Source organism: Cherax quadricarinatus, chromosome 81, assembly GCF_038502225.1.
Source record: "Cherax quadricarinatus isolate ZL_2023a chromosome 81, ASM3850222v1, whole genome shotgun sequence".
NCBI classification, from domain to species: domain Eukaryota; kingdom Metazoa; phylum Arthropoda; class Malacostraca; order Decapoda; family Parastacidae; genus Cherax; species Cherax quadricarinatus.
In genome coordinates this window covers 4,124,037-4,143,995 of record NC_091372.1, presented here as the reverse complement: position 1 = coordinate 4,143,995, position 19,959 = coordinate 4,124,037, and the positions used below count along the sequence as shown (strand labels likewise).

The following is a 19,959-nucleotide window of genomic DNA, read 5'->3' as shown; positions in this document are numbered from 1 at the left end:
AGAAGCTGTAGATAATAGAAAAAATAATTAAAAATAAATGTAATTACAGTAATAATAATAATAGTTCAGCATGATACAATGTTTGTACAAAGGAGAATGATATTTGGGTGTACGTGCCAAAAGCCCATATATATGCAGAGAATTTTGGGCAAACTTAAGACTAATTAGACAACAGTAGTAAAGTATAAGTCTAGGAGTTTACAATAAATACAAGAAAATTTATTATTCTGTTAGTTCATACTATATGGCTTTAACAGGTTTAATTGAGAGGAATTACAGGTTTGATTATTTGATTATTAAATTTTAGAGTACATGTATAGTACAGTGGACCCCCGAGTTTCATGATTAATCTGTTCCAGAGAGCCCGCCGAAAGTCGAAAATCACGAAACTCGAAACCATTTTCCCCATAAGAAATAATGGAAATAAAATTAATCCGTTCCAGTCACCCAAAAATATTAAAATAAAATATTTTTTTTCAAATTAAATAAAGATTTACATAAAACAATCAGAAATCAAGTACATATAGTTAAAATAATAATAATAATATTACACTTACCTTTACTGAAGACTTCTGCATGGATGGAAGATGGGAGGAGGGTATAGGAGGAAGGAGTACACTATTTTTTGGAAGGAGAATCTCCTTCCATTAGGACTTCAGGTATGAAGTCCATATCTGGGGTTACTTCCCTTCTTCTTTTAATGCCACTGGGACCAGCTTGAGAGTCACTGGACCCCTGTCGCACAAAATATCTGTCCAGAGAGGTCTGTTTCTGGCGTTTCTTTAAGATTTCCCTGAAGTGGGACACAACACTGTCATTGTACATGTTGCCAATACGGCCTGCAACAGCTTTGTTAGGGTGAAGTTCATCCATAAAGGTTTGCACTTCTGTCCACTTTGCACAAATGTCCTTAATCTTTGAAGAAGGCACCTTCCTCCATCTCTTTTCCTCCTCCTCTGCAGCAGTTTCCTGAGCTGTGATCTTTTGCTGTTGCAGATGAAGCTCTTGCAGCTCTTCAGTGGTTAGCTCTTCCCTGTGGTCCTCCACCAACTCTTCCACATCCTCACCACTCACCTCCAACCCCAGGGACATCCCCAATGCCACAATTGTTTCCACAATTGGCATAGGTTCCTTAGGGTCAGCCATAAACCCTTCAAAATCCCTCTCTTGTACACAATCTGGCCACAGTTTTCTCCAAGCAGAGTTCAAAGCCCTGGAAGTCACTGCCTCCCAAGACTTACCTATAAGGTTTATGCAGTGGAGGATATTAAAGTGATCTTTCCAGAACTCTCTTAGGGTCAATTCAGTGTCTGAGGTCACTTCAAAGCACTTTCGAAACACTGCTTTGGTGTAGAGTTTTTTGAAGTTTGAAATGACCTACTGGTCCATGGGCTGGAGGAGAGGAGTGGTATTAGGAGGCAAGAACTTCACTGTGATGAAACTAAACTCCTCCACTATTTGCTCTTCCAAGTCTGGAGGATGAGCAGGAGCATTGTCCATTACCAGGAGGCACTTGAGTGACAGTTTATTTTCCAGGAGGTATTTCTTCACACTGGGGCCAAACACTTCATTAAACCAGTCTAGGAAAATTCCCCTTTTGACCCATGCCTTACTGTTAGCCTTCCACATCACACAAATTACTTTTGGCAACACTGTATTTCTTGAACACACTGGGATTTTCAGAGTGATACACCAGTAAAGGCTTCACTTTAAAATCCCCACTATTATTACTACAAAACATGAGAGTAAGCCTATCTTTCATGGGCTTGTGTCCTGGGAGTGCCGTTTACTCCTGCGTGATGTAGGTCCTCTTTGGCATTTTCTTCCAAAAGAGGCCTGTTTCGTCACAATTAAACACTTGTTGGGGTTTGAATTCTCCAGTGTCTATGCACTCCTCAAAATCCTATACAAACTTCTCAGCTGCAATTTTGTCAGAACTGGCAGCCTCACCATGCCTTATCACACCGTGAATGCCACTTCGCTTCTTAAATCTCTCAAACCAACCTTTGCTGGCCTTAAAATCACAAGCATCACCACTTGTTGCAGGCATGTTCTTTATGAGATCGTCATGCAACTGCCTTGCCTTTTCACATGTTATCGACTGCATAACACTATCTCCTGCTAACTGTTTTTCGGTAATCCACACCAATAATAACCTCTCCACTTCTTCGAGGATTTGTGATCTCCTTTTTGTCAGCATATCCACTCCTTTTGCAACAACAGCACACTTTATTTCTTTTCCTTTCGCCACGATCGAAGTGATGGTTGAATGGGGCTTGCCATACATCCTGGCAAGCTCTGTAACACGCACTCCACTCTCATATTTTTCAATGATTTCCTTCTTGAATTCGATCGTGTTCCTCACTTTCTTTACTAATGGGCTTGCACTAGCTTTCCTTGGGCCCATGGTGACTTATTTAGTAGCTGTAATCACCAAAGACAATGGATTATTACGTATGAACCCGCGGGGTGATGGTCACGTGTTGGTAAACAATGGGACACTGAGCGTGAATGGCATGGGAGGCTGGCTTTGTGTATGCGGTGACGGGCGGACGGGTACCGGACGGTCGTCAAAACACGAGTTTTTTCGTGAAACTCGAGGCCAAATTTTTTTCCAAAAAACTTGCCAAAGGTCGAATTTCATGAAAGTCGAGGCTGCCGAAACTCGAGGGTCCACTGTATATACAGGTCTCCCTCAACATTCACATTTTCAACTTTCACGGGCTTCACACGTTCGCGAATTCCCAACCGCCAAATTCCCAGCTACCAAATTCCCAGCCGCCAAATCATATTTAAGTTTCCCGCCACCTGCTAGTCCCTACTACCCTCCCTCCGACCCCCGCAACTGGCAGCCAGCCCTCCCACCACTCAGTGTGGTGAGTGTTTTGTTTGTTCATTATTTGCTATTAAACTACAGTATAAATAATGTAAACCCATTTATGACGGCATATTGGAGTGGCTATTCGGACAGGTATTAGACGGTGACATCATGTGTTTACTCTTGAACACTGCAAAGAATTAAACATTTCTGCTACAGCTAATAATAACAATAATAACAATAATAATAATAATAATAATAATAATAATAATAATAATAATAAATATGATATAATTGAAGAAGGAAATTGTACAAAAATACGAGTGAGTGGTTGACACATCGTCAGTGTGACTTTGTTTATGCTGGAGTGAACATTAGTCTCCCTGCTCTTCCAAACATTTCACAATAATTCATTGTGTTTGGTGCTTGTAGATTGAGTGTGACTGGAGTGGTTGAGGCAGTGATTGAGGCAATGGTATTTAATAACATACATGTTAATAATAATACATGTTATTAATAATATGTACTATTATTATTTATAACATATATGTTATTAAATACATACATGTTAATAATAATACATGTTATTAATAATAACATGTACTATTATTATTTATAACATATATGTTATTAAATACCACTGCCTCAACTGCTGAATTATTGTGAAATGTTTGGAAGAGCAGGGAGACTAATGTTCACTCCAGCATAAACAAAGTCACACTGACGATGTGTCAACCACTCCCTCGTATTTTTGTACAATTTCCTTCTTCAATTATATCGTATTATTATTATTATTATTATTATTATTATTATTATTATTATTATTATTATTATTATTATTACTATTGTTATTATTAGCTGTAGCAGAAATGTTCGATTCTTTGCTGTGTTCAAGAGTAAACACATGTTGTCACCGTCTAATACCTTTCCTAATAGCCATTCCAATATGCAGTCATAAATGGGTTTACATTATTTATTCTGTAGTTTAATAGCAAATAATGAACAAACAAAACACTCGCCACACTGAGTGGTGGGAGGGCTGGCTGCCAGTTGCAGGGGTCGGAGGGAGGGTAGTAGGGACTCGCAGTGGTGGAGTCTGTGGTATTTAATAACATACATGTTATTAACATACATGTTATTAAATAACATACGTTATTAAAGCATAACATGTATATATTTAGTACAATTTACGACATTTTCGTGTATTTTATGATTATTCATGGTTCAACAAGTTAAGGAAGCAGTATTGTAATATATTTCCCTACAATATATTGGGGCACCAAACATTCACGGTTTTTCAACATTCGCGAGGCTCTTGATCCCCTAGCCCTCGCGAATGTTGAGGGAGACCTGTACTTTTATGCTGCATATAAAAAAAAAAAAAGATTTTAAATAAAAATTTGATTAAAAAGTATAGAAAATGTGGAATTTAGGGGTTTAATTTGCTATAGTAGATTAAAGTTGTTATTTTCACATAGATTACAAATAGGTGAGAGTACAGTAAACAGTATTGTGTCTGGACCAGTAGATATAATATTGTTTACTGTACCTTACCTTCAGTATCCAACAGCTTTATACCCAGTTGCTCTTATCAGCCAAGCACATGTTTGACCTTGTGATTTTCTTCAGTATTTGATCAGTTGAAATAATTTGATCCATGTCTGCTTGTGATAGATACTCTTGCTTCATACATTGTATATATAATTTATTTTAAGCATAAATTGCTTTGCTTTTGTCATTAGTCATATATTACTGTTATAATTTGATTATTTCTTTAATTTCTTGCAGCGAGTTTTGGCTAAAGAGTAGCATTATTATAGCTGTCTGTTAAATATATATGTTTGTATATGTTATGTTTGTATATGAATGTGTGTGTTTGTGTGTGTGCATTTTTTTTTTTTTTTAATTTCTGAGTTTGCGGGGAAGAGGGTGAGCTATAGCTGTAGATACCAACTTTTAACTTTTGACTGATTGATGTGAAATAGTTGTCTCATGTCTGTCTCTGAAACCTTGTATTGAATCTGCTTCTACTGTTCCTTTGTTTGGTTCATTCCACTTCTGTAACCACTTATAGGCAAGGCAGGCGAGTACAGACAGGAAGCGTGTCTGTCTCTCGCTCAGCAGATGGAGGATCAAGTTTCCAGTAAGTCTTGCTGTGAATGACCTACACGGGTCTAGTGCTTAACACAAATACGTAAGAAATTTACCACTTATATACACTGAATGAATATTTCATAATATCCCTGTGACTCGCCTGGTTGTATAATGTCAAACCATGTCTCCCATGTTCTTCTTACAGCATTGGTAAAGGACTTATGTTTGTTTATTCTGTCTATCTCAAGAGTATTTTGTATACTATGATTGTATTCCCTTTTATTCTTTGTTCTGGTGGCACAAGACCTAGTTCTCTCATTCATTTGTAGATGAATGGTTCAGAGAACCGACATGTTGATAAATTAGACACATGTGCAACTCTTGGGTATCTTTATTGAGGAAACATTTCGCCACACAGTGGCTTCATCAGTCCATACAAAGGAGAACCTTGAAGAACAAGAGGAGAATGAGGTAATCAGTACCTCAACCTTGAGTCAATGTGGTCAGTCCATCAGTCTTGAATCTATTCAAGATTGATGGACTGACCACATTGACTCAAGGTTGAGGGACTGATTACCTCATTCTCCTCCTGTTCTTCAAGATTCTCCTTTGTATGGACTGATGAAGCCACTGTGTGGCAAAACGTTTCCTCAATAAAGATACCCAAGAGTTGCACATGTGTCTAATCTCTCAGTCATTCCTCATAGTTTGTTCCCTCACCCCAGGCTTCAATCTGGTTGCACTCCACTAGACTTGATATCTTTATTTTGTGTTTTACTAGGTGGTAGTTCCATACAGGTGCTGCATACTCGAGAATAAGTTGCACGTATGAGGTATAGTGAGACTTGAATGAGTTTTTGCCAAGGTTCCTGAATATGACTCTTATATTGCAAGCTTTGTATGTGCTGCTGATTTTATATTTATCTATACTTTGGGAAACAGGTTTGGGCCAGTGAATTTTCCAAGGTCTTTAGTTTCATAACCTTCTGTGAGCATGTTTTTCCTCTATTCCCAGGTGGTACTCAGGTTTTTCCCTTCTTTCCTCCTATCCTATTTGGTTTGTATTCCCATAATTTTAAAACATCTGCAAAAACAAGGTTGTGTATTAGTTTATTCTGCTTTTGAGTCATTAATATACACTAGGAACAGAGTGGGCCCAACACTGATCTTGTAAGAATCCAATAAGTATACTTTCCTTTTCTGATATTTCATCCCTTATAAGTTTATTTTCTGTTAAACTAATCTGTTAATTATGCTGATAGCCTTCCTGTTACTGTGACACCATATCAAAGACTTTTCTGCAGTCTTGGAAAATGCAGTTTGCCCATCTCTCTCTCCTTTCCTTATGGGTGCATGTGTATGGATGCTGGGAGTCATGGGTGGGTTGGGGGGTCATAAGTATTGGTAGGAGTTGTTGTGGATGGTGATGGATACAGACTTATGGTGTGTGTATGTGGGGGGGGGATGCTGGGAGTCATGGGTGCGATGGGGTCATAAGTATTGGTAGGAGTTGCATGTATTATCCAGACTTTGTTAGCACAGTTGGTGTTAACATTTTGGATGGGTCAGCTATTTAAATTTTGTTTAGCATCATCATTACCAAAGAATGTGTATGTGTATTTTGTTGGGTCAAAGTATTTAAAGTCATCACTTAAGAAGCTTCAGACCAGAGTGGCTGAAGCAGCAGTAATTTTTTTTCCAAATTTCTCCTATATACTGTATCCTAATACAGTATTAATTTTAAACCAAAGTAATGAACACAGTAGAATACTATTCTAGGAAGGTGTTTTGATGCTGGGAGAGGGATCTTGGTTCAGGGGATGGCAGCTGCTGCTGCTCTCCTTCCTCACATCAAACCTGATTACCATCCATTCCCCAGAAACTCTATGACCCTTGTGGGTTTAGCACTCCTTCATAAATAAATAATCCTAAAATGTTAAACCTCCTGAATATTTCACTCCTGTATATAATAAAAATAATAAAATGGAGTAAAATATTTTAAATTCAAGATTAGATTTAAAAGAAAAGTAAATGGGCTGTTGTGCATATTATAAATAATAACGTAAAAAGGATTTCTTACGGTTTTGAAATTTTCTTCCAAATTTAATTTTCCTTGAAAATGTTGAAAGGATTGAATATAGGTGTGTAGAACCTGTAATTATCTTAATGGTGATCTCTGTAGCTATATATATATTTGTTAGACCTATATTATTTGCAGTAAATTAAATATTGCATGTGCATTCAAACCAGTAAGATAATGTTCTGATAGATATATTTTGGACTAAGGTAAGTTTTCCTTAAGTTCTTTTTATCCTTTTTTTACTATATCTTTTTGTTGTGTGACTATGATTACTGCAGGTTTATGTAGTAATGTATAGGTAGTATTTTAAGCAATTTATTGACATGCTGAAAATTTTTTCATTTATTATTGTATGTATGTACTTAGCTAATATTATTCGGCTAATTGTATTTCTGGGGAAGAAGCTGTGGCTCCCAGGCTTTCTTGACCATTTATTGAATAGTATGATGGCTTCCCAAACACTGTGGGTCTTGTCGTAATTGACACAGTAGAGGTGTACTAATATGAGGTCTCAAAAATAGACTGCAAACTCAGATAGGTAATTAAATAGGCAATTACTTGAGCCTCTTCTCTTCTAGTGCCTTTCAACCCTTTTCTACTTTCACTAAAAAAAAATCTTATATCTGGCATGTTAGAGAATTCATTTCCATGTATTGTCTTGGTGCTGCTACTCTTGATCAGTGTGTTGTCATCCAGTTTGTTGATTCCTTGGAGTATTTGGTATTTTGTAAGTGCAGTATGGCCCCCATAGGCTTCTTTTTGAACAAGGGGCTAGTAACCCCTTCTGTATAAATTACTAAACATAAAAAGAAAAACTTTTGTTTTTCTTTTTGGGTCACCCTGCCTTGGTGGGAGATGGCCAGTGCACTAAAAAAAGTGTGATAATGTAGTTCATTCTTTTATCCACTCCTGGCCTCTTGATATAATGTGAGTGCTCTCTGCCCCAGGCCCAAGCTCATGAAGTGTATAGTGATAAAATAATTGCAAAATCTCATTATCATGCCTTAAATATTCTTTGGAAAGTGTCTAGATTCAAGCATCATCCCACACAATCTAAAAACCACTGATACAATACAGCTCAATTGACAAAGATGGCAGTAAAAGAATTGCAAATAAAGTCATAAAACAATAGTACTGACCTCTCTCATTATCAAAATCTTTTAAAGGGGCACTGAGAAAGGATATTGATCCAAGGAGAGGGAGCTATTCTCTCTTAGATCAGACATGACCTTACTTCCAGGTACTGAATGACCTTTATAGATTCAGTGCTTCATACTGAATGTAATATTACAAGAAAGTCAACTTTGATCTCTTTTTATAGCACTGGAGTGAAATATTTAAGTATCAAAATAAATGAATCAGAATAAATAAGTTACAATGAAGCATATGTATTTATTTTTACTGCATTTTTTGTGATTTTGAAATGTTCTTCATTTTATATACAGGCATTCTTGACAAAAAGACAGCATATTCTCAGAGATGGGGCTTATATATAGGACTGATGATACATGAGGTGGAGCAGTGGTAGGCAGTCATAAATTGATAAATTGAATGTATCATAAATTGTACTACCTCATTAATAACAGAGTGAAGTATAAAATACTATTTGTATTCTACCACTGTAAAAGAACTTAATTATGTACTTAAAAATGTAAGATTGTATCATAAATTGTGCTATCTCACATTAACAATAGAGTGAATATTGACTATTGGTATTCTACCACTCTTCACCTGTCTAGACTTAAGTAGTCCATGATAAAGTCTCCCTGAAATGCCTCGACATGATAGTGTCTTTCTTTGCTCCAGTCATATTATGATATGTAAACACACGTTGTAACCTTAGCAAAGAAATACAGTGGACCCCCGACTTACGATATTAATCCATTCAGGAGAGCACATTGTAAGACGAGATTATTGTAAGTCGAATTAATTTTCCCCATAAGAAATAATGGAAATCAAATTAATCCGTTCAAGACACCCAAAAGTTTGAATTTTTTTTTTTACCACATGAAATATGCATTTTCCTACACACAAAAAGGAGGATACATGCATAATGTATATTGTGCATGTACTAGTGTACTAAATGAAGAATAAATGACACCTTTATTGAAGATATGGTGATTAGTGATGAGACAGTGTCCTGGGAGTGCCTTTTCCTCCCGAGTAATGTAAGTCCTGTTTGGCATTTTCTTCCAGAACAGGCTTTATCACACTGTGTATGCCACTACGATTCTTAAATCTCTCAAACGAACCTTTGCTGGCCTTAAATTCACCAATATGAGCAATAGTTCCAGGCATTTTTTCCTGTTCACCTGGGTGCTAGTCGACTGGTGTGGGTCGCATCCTGGGGACAAGATTAAGGATGCTAATGGAAATAAGTTAGACAGTCCTCGATGACACACTGACTTTCTTGGGTTATCCTGGGTGTCTAACCCTCTTGAGGTTAATTGTTTCTCGGTATTCTTGATAAGCCACACCAACAACAATCTCTCCACATCTTCGAGTAGTACAGCTGACTGTGGTACAGCAGCAGCAGCAGCTGACCATGGTACGATAGTATTTCAATAGTATATCTCCCCCTTTTTACCACAGGGTTGGCACTTGAAGCTTTCTTTGGGCCCATGGTGGCTTATTTAGCAGTTACAAGCACTAAAAACACTGGAATAATACAAAATTTATTGATTGTATGCATGCAACCATCTGCCCTGGCTTGTAAATAATGTCACACTAGGTCAGCTGAGGTGCTTAGGCCAGATGGACCAGACGGCTGCATTCGGGACGAATGATGTAAGTTGAGTTTTTCAACATAGGTTGGGGTCAAATTTTTACGCTGACAAGCATCGCAAGTCAGTTTTATCGTAGGTTGAGGCCATCGCAAGTCGGGGGTCCACTGTAAATATTTTTTTTATTTACTTTTTAAGACCACTAGTGGAAGTAGGTTGTACCTATAGGTTAGACCTATAAACATGACCTACTTTCACCTGTTGTCTTCTCTGCTGGTGACTCCACCTACTACTGCCCCACCTCATCTGTCATCAGTATATAAGCCCAGAGGCTTTTATTTGTGGTTATCATCCTAATTTTATGTTAGCTAGAATAATTTTAGTTTTTAGTGCCTTAGGGCACCAGTTCTTACTATCATTATATTGCCTTTTTTTTTTCTCTTACCTCATTTTTTCATATGTCTCAGTCTTCAAGACACCTTGATGCAGTCAGGTGCTATTGATCCAAAGAATTTGAAATACCATCCCTTTTCTTGTGTCGAACCTGATTGCCTCCCATTCCCCAAGGTGATGCATGACCCATGTGGGCTTAGCACTCTCCCCCCGTGAAATAAAAGGTATCATGTCCCCATACTTCTACTACTTTGCTTATGTTATGGTTGTTGTATGTCAGGTTGTATCTTGTAGCAAAGTGAATCTTTCTTATTAAAGAATCTTCTGATAATAAGCTCTTTTTAGGACTTAAAATTGATTAAATATAAATTTCTGGTCCTGCTGTATGTCTTTCATATTCATTACAAATCATATCTTAAAGCCTTTTGTAGTATTTTTTAAATTATAAGAATCTTAAAAATTACATGTTAGCATTAAATATCAGTGATTAGTATAACTTTTATTCATAATCACTGTGATGATATTTTCATTAATAATTGTGATAATTTCCTTGCCTCCTGATAACATGGCAGAAGATGGAAAAATTCCTCCTGCTATGATATCCACACTGAAGAAACTCAAGAGCGGCTACATTAATGGTACACGGTAAGACAATTTGTAGTTTATCTTTTACAAGCTTGTCTGTTTCCCCACCAAGAAAAACAGTATTTATGAATTATTATAATTATTATTATTATAATTATTATTATTTTTAACCGATTGACTGTCGGTGTCGTATATACACCTACCATCCGACTTAGGACCTGCTCGACTTACGACCACTCGACTTACGACCGTGTTTTTTATGCCAAATTTCTGGGAAATAAACAACTATTTGTGTTGTGCACAGTGTTTATCCTAAACCTTACAGTATAAAATGCAGTACTTACAGCATAAAAAGTAAAGTAAAGCATGAAATACCAAAATAAAACAATAAAATAAAGTCATTACAAAAATGTTTTGGTGATATTCAGTAGTAAAGTTCGACTTAAGACCATTTCGACTTACGACCGGTTTCTCGGAACTGAACTCGGTCGTAAGTCGGATGGTAGGTGTATATGTCTTACAAGCCATTGTTTATTAAAGACATATTAATACGCCAAAATTCCAGTGGCTCCAAATCAAGCGGGAGAAAGCTGTTAGGCCCACATGTGAGAGAATGGATCTGTGTGGTCAGTGTGCACAATATAAAAGAAATCCTGCAGCACGCAGTGCATAATGAGAAAAAAAGCTCCGACCATGTTTTTGGATTACTATCCCGACTTTGAGGTGTATTTTCGTATAGTATTTATGGTTGTATTCTCGTTTTCTGGTCTCATTTGATACAATGGAAGACATATTACAGAAATAGAGATGATTTGATTGATTTCACAATGAAAAGGACCTTGAAATTGAGCTCAAAGTAGCGGAAATGTTCGATTTCGCTTTTGGTGTTCGATTTTGGTGTTCAAGAGTAAACATTGTCCAATAAATGTCCAACTAGCCATTCTGATATGCAATCACAAATGGGTTGACATTATTTATACAATTACAATGATGCAGTAGTCTGCATAACAGTAAGTCTTCTATTTTTTGTGTGAATAACAGTTCAAAATAGAAAGCAAGAGAGGGGCCTGGAGACGTGACTAATGAACAGAGAAAATGTTATTTTAGTGCCAGGAATGTCTGCAGTGTTTATTTTGGACCCTGTTTTGAAATTGGCATCTTTTTTAATTTGTGTGAAATTGGCCAAATTGCCAATTTCTGACCACTTTATTGGGTAGTTGAAATTGGTAAATGGGCAGTTTCTTGTACTCAATCAATAGAACAAATGGAGTTCTAAAGAAATAGCTATGAGTTTGGTTGACTGGAACAAAGGAATTGGACAAAAATAGGGCTCAAAGTGAGTGAAATTGCCAATGCGTAAATATTGCCAAGACCGCTAACTTTGCGAGAGCGTAATTCCGTAAGTTTTCCATCAAATTTCGTACTTTTGGTGTCGTTACCATCAGGAAAAGATTCTCTATCATTTCATAAGAAACAATATTTCTTTTTTTTTTTTTCGAATATTTTGCAACACAAAGATACTTCAGGATTTGGGGTCTTGACAGTCAGAGGTTAACTGGCTGTCTCCCAGCAAGGTAGGGTGACATGAAAGAAACATTTTTGTCATCATTTACACTTATCATTGTCTTACCTGAGGTTCACAGATATGATAGTTCAGATGTCTTTCCAAACAGCAAATATCTCTACCCCTCTCCTTTAGAGTGCAGGCACTGATTTTCCCACCTCCAGGACTCAAGTTCAGCTAACTGGTTTCCCTGAATTCCTTCACAAAATGATAAATTACTGACGCTTCAATAGCTCGTCAGGTCCCAAAAGCCATTTGTCTTCACTTGATCCTATCTAACACAACATGCTCTCACATGCCTGCTGTATGTTCAAGCCCCTTTTGCACAAAACGTCCTTTACCCCCTCCCTCCAACCTTGCCTAGGATAACCTCTACCCTACATTCCTTTCACTATAAGTAGATTTATACACCCTTCTATTCATTCTATTTTACTCCATCCTCTAAATGATCAAACTTCCTCAACAACCCTTCCTCAGCCCTGTAGATAACACTTTTAGTAACTCCACACCACCTAATCTCCAAATTACGAATTCTCTGCATATTTATATCACACGGTGCCCTCAGAGGAGTCATCCCCACTGCCTCCAACCTCCTCCTCACTGCACCATTCACAACCCATGCCTCACACCCATTTTTTTTTTTATTTTTTTAACAGGTCGGCTGTCTCCCACCGAGGCAGGGTGACCCAAAAAGAAAGAAAATCCCCATATTATTATTATTATTATTATTATTATTATTATTATTATTTTATTATTATTATTATTATTATTATTTTATTATTATTATTATTATTATTATTATTATTACTTAGAAGTTCATTATCCCTTACAGAGTGTCACTGGGTAAGATGCAGGAGTTCCTGAACACATCATGTATTACCAGCCTTAACTTCCTCAATGACACTGAGGGTGGATTTCCTGACAGTGAGTAGCACAAACCTTAGTAATGGATACCAACAAGTGGTAAAACACCTGTTAGCAAACACTAGGGCATATTTATTAGAAAATGTTTCGGTCCAGGGACCTTGGTCAGGGTGCCTGGAATGGAACATTCCCTGATATGTCTTAGTGTTTGCCCATATGTCAGTTTTCAGACAGTGAATAGCTAGTTTTTGTGTAATTGTGTTTGGGGTCTAGCCAATTGACAGTGTCTACAAATCTGCTTGTTCTGTGTACAAGTATTAGTAAGATTGAAGATGCTTACTTCCCATCCCCAGGCAATGTTCGATCCATATGAATTTAGCATTTACCCATGAGAGTAAGAATATTAACCCTTTGACTGTTTCGGTCATATGTATACGTCTTACGAGCCAATGTGTTTAACGTATATATACTCAAAAATTCTAGTGGCTTCAAATCAAGCGGGAGAAAGCTGGTAGGCCCACATGTGAGAGAATGGGTCTGTGTGGTCAATGTGTGCAGTATAAAAAAAATCCTGCAGCAAACAGTGCATAATGAGATAAAAAACCCTGACCGTGTTTTTGGATTAAAATGCCGAATATGAGGTGTATTTTCATATACTTTTTATGGTTATGTTCTCGTTTTCATAGTCACATTTGATAGAATGGAAAACATATCATAGAAATGGAGGTGATTTTGATTGGTTTTTACTATAAAAACGACCTTGAAATGGAGCTCAAAGTAGGGGAAATGTTTGACTTTTGCCTTGCCGATGTTCAAGAGTAAACAAGTGATGTCATTGTCCAATAAATGTCCAACTAGCCATTCTGATATGCAGTCATGAATGGGTTGACATTATTTATACAATTATTACAATATTGCAGTAGTCTGCGTAACAGTAAATCTTCTATTTTTTGTTTGAATAAAAATTCAAAATAGAAAGCAAGAGTAATATCAGAGGGGCCTGGAGACGTGACTGATGAACAAAGCAAATGTTACTTTAGAGCCAGGAATGTCTGCATTGTTCATTCTCGACCCTATTTTGAAATTGGCATATTTTTTAATTTGCGTGAAATTGCCAAATTCTGACCACTTTATTGGGTAGTTGAAATTAGAGTTCTAAAAAAATAGCTATGAGTCTGGTCGACTTGAACAATGGAATTAGCCAAAAATAGGGCTCAAAGTGGGTGAAATTGCTGATTCTTAAATATTGCCGTGGTCGCTAACTTCGCGAGAGCGTAATTCCATAAGTTTTCCATCAAATTTCATACTTTTGGTGTCATTACCATCGGGAAAAGATTCTGTCATTTCATAAGAATTTTCTATTTTCCAAATATTTTGCGACCCCAGGAGACACCTCAGGATTTGGGGTTGCGACAGTTAAAGGGTTAATTGTTAGCTCCTATTCCTGAAGTGCTCTATTACCTTTGGGGGTTAATACTTCTCTATACAGTAGTCCCCCTGTATCCACAGAGGATATGTTCCAAGATTTACAGTGGATATTCAAGACCGTGGATAGCGAACCCTACATATAAGTCGTTTTTCATTTACATACCTGTGATAAAGTTTAATTGAAAAATTATACACCGGTGGAGAATTATGACTTTTTCACTAATGGGAGCACTTCACAGCTTCTCTTAGGCTTTAAACAACTGCAATCATAACCATTTTTGTGCTTTGTGATCATTATTAAGCAAAATTAAGGCTTACTTTTGGACCATGATAAACCACAGATAACTGAAACCACGGAAACCAAATCTGTGGATACGGTTGGTCTACTGTACATGTAATAATAATAATATAAATAAAAGTAAAAAAGGCCAGTGTTATTGGCACCTTTTTATTTCAGAGAGTAAATAAATTAAGGTGAAACTTACCGTACTTTTCTTTACCATTATAATTTTATTTAGCGGTTAATTACGACCTAGGAATTTAAAAGTTATCCCCTGAAATTAATAAAAGGTAATAAAAACTTGCATCTGTGTTGTAGGGTCGGTTCCAGGACTTGCACAACACTTGACATTATGTTCATCAGTACGACCTTGTAGATCAAAGCCTTTTGTGGATCTACCAACTTTTGTCTTTTGAGTCCATGATCTGTTCACATCTTGAAACTTATTGTCTGTGTAATCAGAAGCCAGTAAGTCAAATTGAATCAGATATTGCAAAATGCTATGAAGTTTTATAATTTCTAGGTATGGATTGAATTAAGACTATTGAAAGCAGTTTGAGATAATGTTTTTCAAAGTTTAAAGCACTCAGAAAGCAAATGCATAGATATTTTGTTTTTGTGAATTCCTGCAAAAAATTTGCCTCTCATATCTTTAAAAGACACTGAATAATGTCCCATTAATTGTTTTGAATATGTAGTAGTTATGCCATTCATACAGTGATATTATTCCCTACTCATTTACCCTCTGATTTTAACACCAGTAGGAGGCTGCCCCTTTTATGGATAGTGAATTACCCATACCTCATTTTACCTCTGGCAATATACACAGTAAAACCACGATTTAATGGATTCTCTTGTGTACATAATGCAGCTGGAACTGACGGGATCATGACAGAAATGTTAAAAGCAGGGGATGATGTAGTGTTGGAGTGGTTGGTATTTTTGTTTAATAAATGTATGAAAATTATTTAGGTAAAGAAAAATTGGATATCACATTGGGGAGGAGGAGTATGGAAGAAGTGAATGTTTTCAGATACTTGGGAGTTGATGTGTCGGTGGATGGATTTATGAAGGATGAGGTAAATCACAGAATTGATGAGGAAAAAAAGGTGAGTGGTGTGTTGGGGTATATGTGGAGCCAAAAAACGTTATCTATGGAGGAAAAGAAGGGAACATATGAAAGTATTGTAGTATCAACACTCTTATATGGGGGTGAAGCTTGGGTTGTGAATGCAGCAGCGAGGAGGCGGTTGGAGGCAGTGGAGATGTCCTGTCTAAGGGCAATGTGTGGTGTAAATATTATGCAGAAAATTAGGAGTGTGGAAATTAGAAGGTGTGGAGTTAATAAAAGTATTAATCAGAGGACTGAAGAGGGGTTGTTGAGGTGGTTTGGTCATTTAGAGAGAATGGATCAAAGTAGAATGACATGGAGAGCATTTAAATGTATAGCAGAAGGAAGGCGGGGTAGGGGTCGTCCTCGAAAAGGCTGGAAGGAAGGGGTAAGGGAGGTTTTATGGGCGAGGGGCTTGGATTTCCAGCAGGCGTGCATGAGTGTGTTCGATAGGAGTGAATGGAGACGAATGGTATTTGGGACCTGACGATCCGTTGGAGTGTGAGCAGGGTAATATTTAGTGAAGGGATTCAGGGAAACCGGTTATTTTTATATAGCCAGACTTGAGTCCTGGAAATGGGAAGTACAATGTCTGCACCCTATAGGAGGGGTTTTGGGATATTAGCAGTTTGGAGGGATATGTTGTGTATCTTTATACGTGTATGCTTCTAAACTGTTGTGTTCTGAGCACCTCTGTAAAAACAGTGATTATGTTTGCGTGAGGTGAAAGTGTTGAATGGTGATGAAAGTATTTTCTTTTTGGGGATTTTCTTTATTTTTGGGTCACCCTGCCTTGGTGGGAGATGGCCGACTTGTTAAAAAAAAACAAAATTTAATGCACCAACTGTCTCCCACTGAGATAGGGCGAATCAAAAAAATTAAATGAATTTACCATCTCTCATTCATTAGCTGTCCTGGGAGAATTTGCACACATCAAAATTCAAATGACCCTCTGAACTGCAACATCTCATCCCCTCCTTCACAGTGCAGACACTGTACTTCCCACCTCCAGAACTGCAACATGCCAACCCCTCCTTCAGAGTGCAGGCACTGTACTTCCCACCTCCAGAACTGCAACATCCCAACCCTTCCTTCAGAGTGCAGGTACTGTACTTCCACCTCCAGAGCTGCAGTATGCCATCCCCTCCTTCAGAGTGCAGGCACTGTACTTCCCACATCCAGAATTGCAAAATCCCAACCCCTCCTTCAGAGTGTAGGCACTGTGCATCCCACCTCCAGAACTGCAACATGCCAACCCCTCCTTGAGAGTGCAAGCACTGTACTTCCCATCTCCAGAATTGCAACATCCCAATCCTTTCATCAGAGTGCAGGCACTGTACTTTCCACCTCCAGAATTACAACATCCAACCCCTCCTTCAGAGTGCAGGCATTGTACTTCCCTCCTCCAGAATTACAACATGCCAACCCCTCCTTCAGAGTGCAAGCACTGTACTTCCCTTTTCCAGAATTACAACATTCCAACCCCTCCTTCAGAGTGCAAGCACTGTATTTCTCTCCTCCAGAATTACAACATCCCAACCCCTCCTTCACAGTGCAGGCATTGCACTTCCCTCCACCAGAATTACAGCATCCCAACCCCTCCTTCAGAGTGCAAGCACTGTATTTCTCTCCTCCAGAATTACAACATTCCAACCCCTCCTTCAGAGTGCAAGCACTGTACTTCTCTCCTCCAGAATTACAACATCCCAACTCCTCCTCCAGAGTGCAAGCACTGTACTTCCCATCTCCAGATACAGTACTGTAATAAATATTGAAATTGAAGCAGTTAAAAGTACAGTAAAATATAGTAAATCCTGAATTTAACAAACTGATAGGAAGGAGCGGGTGATTGGTGATTGTAGTGGATGCAGATAAGATTGTTTTATATAATTGTAACAATAATGGACAATTTTTAAATTGACAGTCTGTACTTTGTTTTTTATTGAAAATCACTTTGCTGAATGGATTTTGTCCATTAATTGTAGAACTTGTTTAATTGAGGTTTTACTATTTAGCCAAAAGGGTTAAGCATCATATAAGAGAACTCTGATGTATGAACACAAAGATTCACAACTATTCCACAATTCATAGAGGAAACTTGCAACAACTTTTCAGTCTATTATGGACCTGTAGCAAGTAGTGATTTGTATGATATCCAACATTAGGATAATATACAGAGAATTCTTAGTTGGCACTTGATTTAAAGTCTTTGCTTATTTGTGGAGAAAGACTCTTGTGTGTGTTTCCACATCTTGTCAGTATCACCATACCATTTCCTCTTTGCTTATTTATTAAGTGTATGCTGTACATTATGTATTATTACTTATGGAATGCGGTACAATTCATCATTCATATCTTTGCTTTCTATGAATTTTGTATATATGAATTTTCTTAACTGATGCCCATCTTGCAGGCCTCAAAGCAGAAGTAAAGGATTATCTAGAGAAACAAATGAGGGGGTCACTGTCCTGGAGAAGAGCTGACCTTGTGCGTATGTCAAACAGGTAAGTCATTGTTGCTATTGTTATTAGATGAAGTCTTGCCTAGGCAACTTTTTTGTAGAGGTGACAACAGTTTTGAAGTGTAGATATTACTTTTGTAGTGGTGATAGTATTTTACTTAGTGGAAAAGACCTTATACAGTGGACCCCCGCATAACGATCACCTCCGAATGCGACCAATTATGTAAGTGTATTTATGTAAGTGCGTTTGTACGTGTATGTTTGGAGGTCTGAAATGGACTAATCTACTTCACAATATTCCTTATGGGAACAAATTCGGTCAGTACTGGTACCTGAACATACTTCTGGAGTGAAAAAATATCGTTAACCGGGGGTCCACTGTATAATGAAGGATTTGGGTTTTGAGTGTGCATATAATTTGTTTACTGATTAGATAAGACTTACTGATCAGAAATCAAGTAAGCTTACGCATGCTAATGTATGTACTGTATTTTCCAGCATATGAGTCACTCTTGTTTTCCCACAAAAAAACCTTGGAAAATCAGCCTTTACGTTATATGCTCAAGGTCAGGGTCAAGGGTAGGCTTTGGGTTAGGCTTTAGCAGTTGTTTACTAATGTTAAGTTACAACTGCTTGGAAACATTGTTTTATGTACTTATGCGTCTTACATGCCGGAAAATACAGTGTGTGTGTGGGGGTGGGGGTGTGTACACATGTACATGTACACACCCATATGTACTCACTTATACATTGATGCAGGGATCGAGTCACAGCTCCTGGCTCTGCCTTTTTGCTGTTTGGGTGGGTATGGATGTGGGTTGCAAGCCTAACCTTCTTAAAGACTGAGATATCTTCACATAATGCACTATTAAACAAAATGCACTTCTAGACTTTCATTATATAAGTGGAGGTGTTTTCTTAGAAAAAGACATTATCAGTATACTTTTCCAATTACCATCTAATTTTTACAGTAGCATTCTTCATATACCAGTAATGAATGTATGAAGAATGAACAGCATTGCATAATACATACTTAGGGAAAGATAAAGAAACCCCTCCAACTATTGGAATTTTTTTGACAGGTCAACTTCAGGGAAAATAATGTGGTGTGCCAGTTACATGTATGGCAGAATTATAACAGAGCCAGTAGCTGTCTGCTTTAGATTTCATTTCATTTTGACCTTCAAATACATGGTAGGACTAAAAAGTTGGCAGTGGTTTCTGCTCTCAAAGGGAAAGTTAGTCGCATGGGCTTCCTACTAGCAGTCTGAGGACAATATTTGACAAAGAACTCTAGATGAACTTCACTGACCTAAGACAGTGAGAGTAATGTCAGTCAGTCCCTTTACCATCATATACAACAAAATTTTTTTTTTTTTTTTTTTTTCAACAAGTCGGCCGTCTCCCACCGAGGCAGGGTGACCCAAAAAAGAAAGAAAATCCCCAAAAAGAAAATACTTTCATCATCATTCAACACTTTCACCACACTCGCACATTATCACTGTTTTTGCAGAGGTGCTCAGAATACAACAGTCTAGAAGCATAAACATATAAAGAT

The 19,959-nt window shown here is 37.6% G+C and overlaps 1 protein-coding gene across 15 annotated transcripts in view; it reads left to right on the top strand.

The window, feature by feature from the left end:
- LOC128699776 (probable phosphorylase b kinase regulatory subunit alpha) overlaps window positions 1-19,959 on the top strand; it is a 353,571-nt gene that overhangs the window by 124,580 nt on the left and 209,032 nt on the right. For all 15 annotated transcript variants that reach the window (XM_070102279.1, XM_070102274.1, XM_070102271.1 and 12 more), the window contains 3 exons: window positions 10,681-10,753; window positions 13,090-13,181; window positions 18,354-18,444. In XM_070102279.1, coding sequence (XP_069958380.1) covers window positions 10,681-10,753; window positions 13,090-13,181; window positions 18,354-18,444 — 256 coding nt within the window. The remainder of the gene's footprint in view (window positions 1-10,680; window positions 10,754-13,089; window positions 13,182-18,353; window positions 18,445-19,959) is intronic.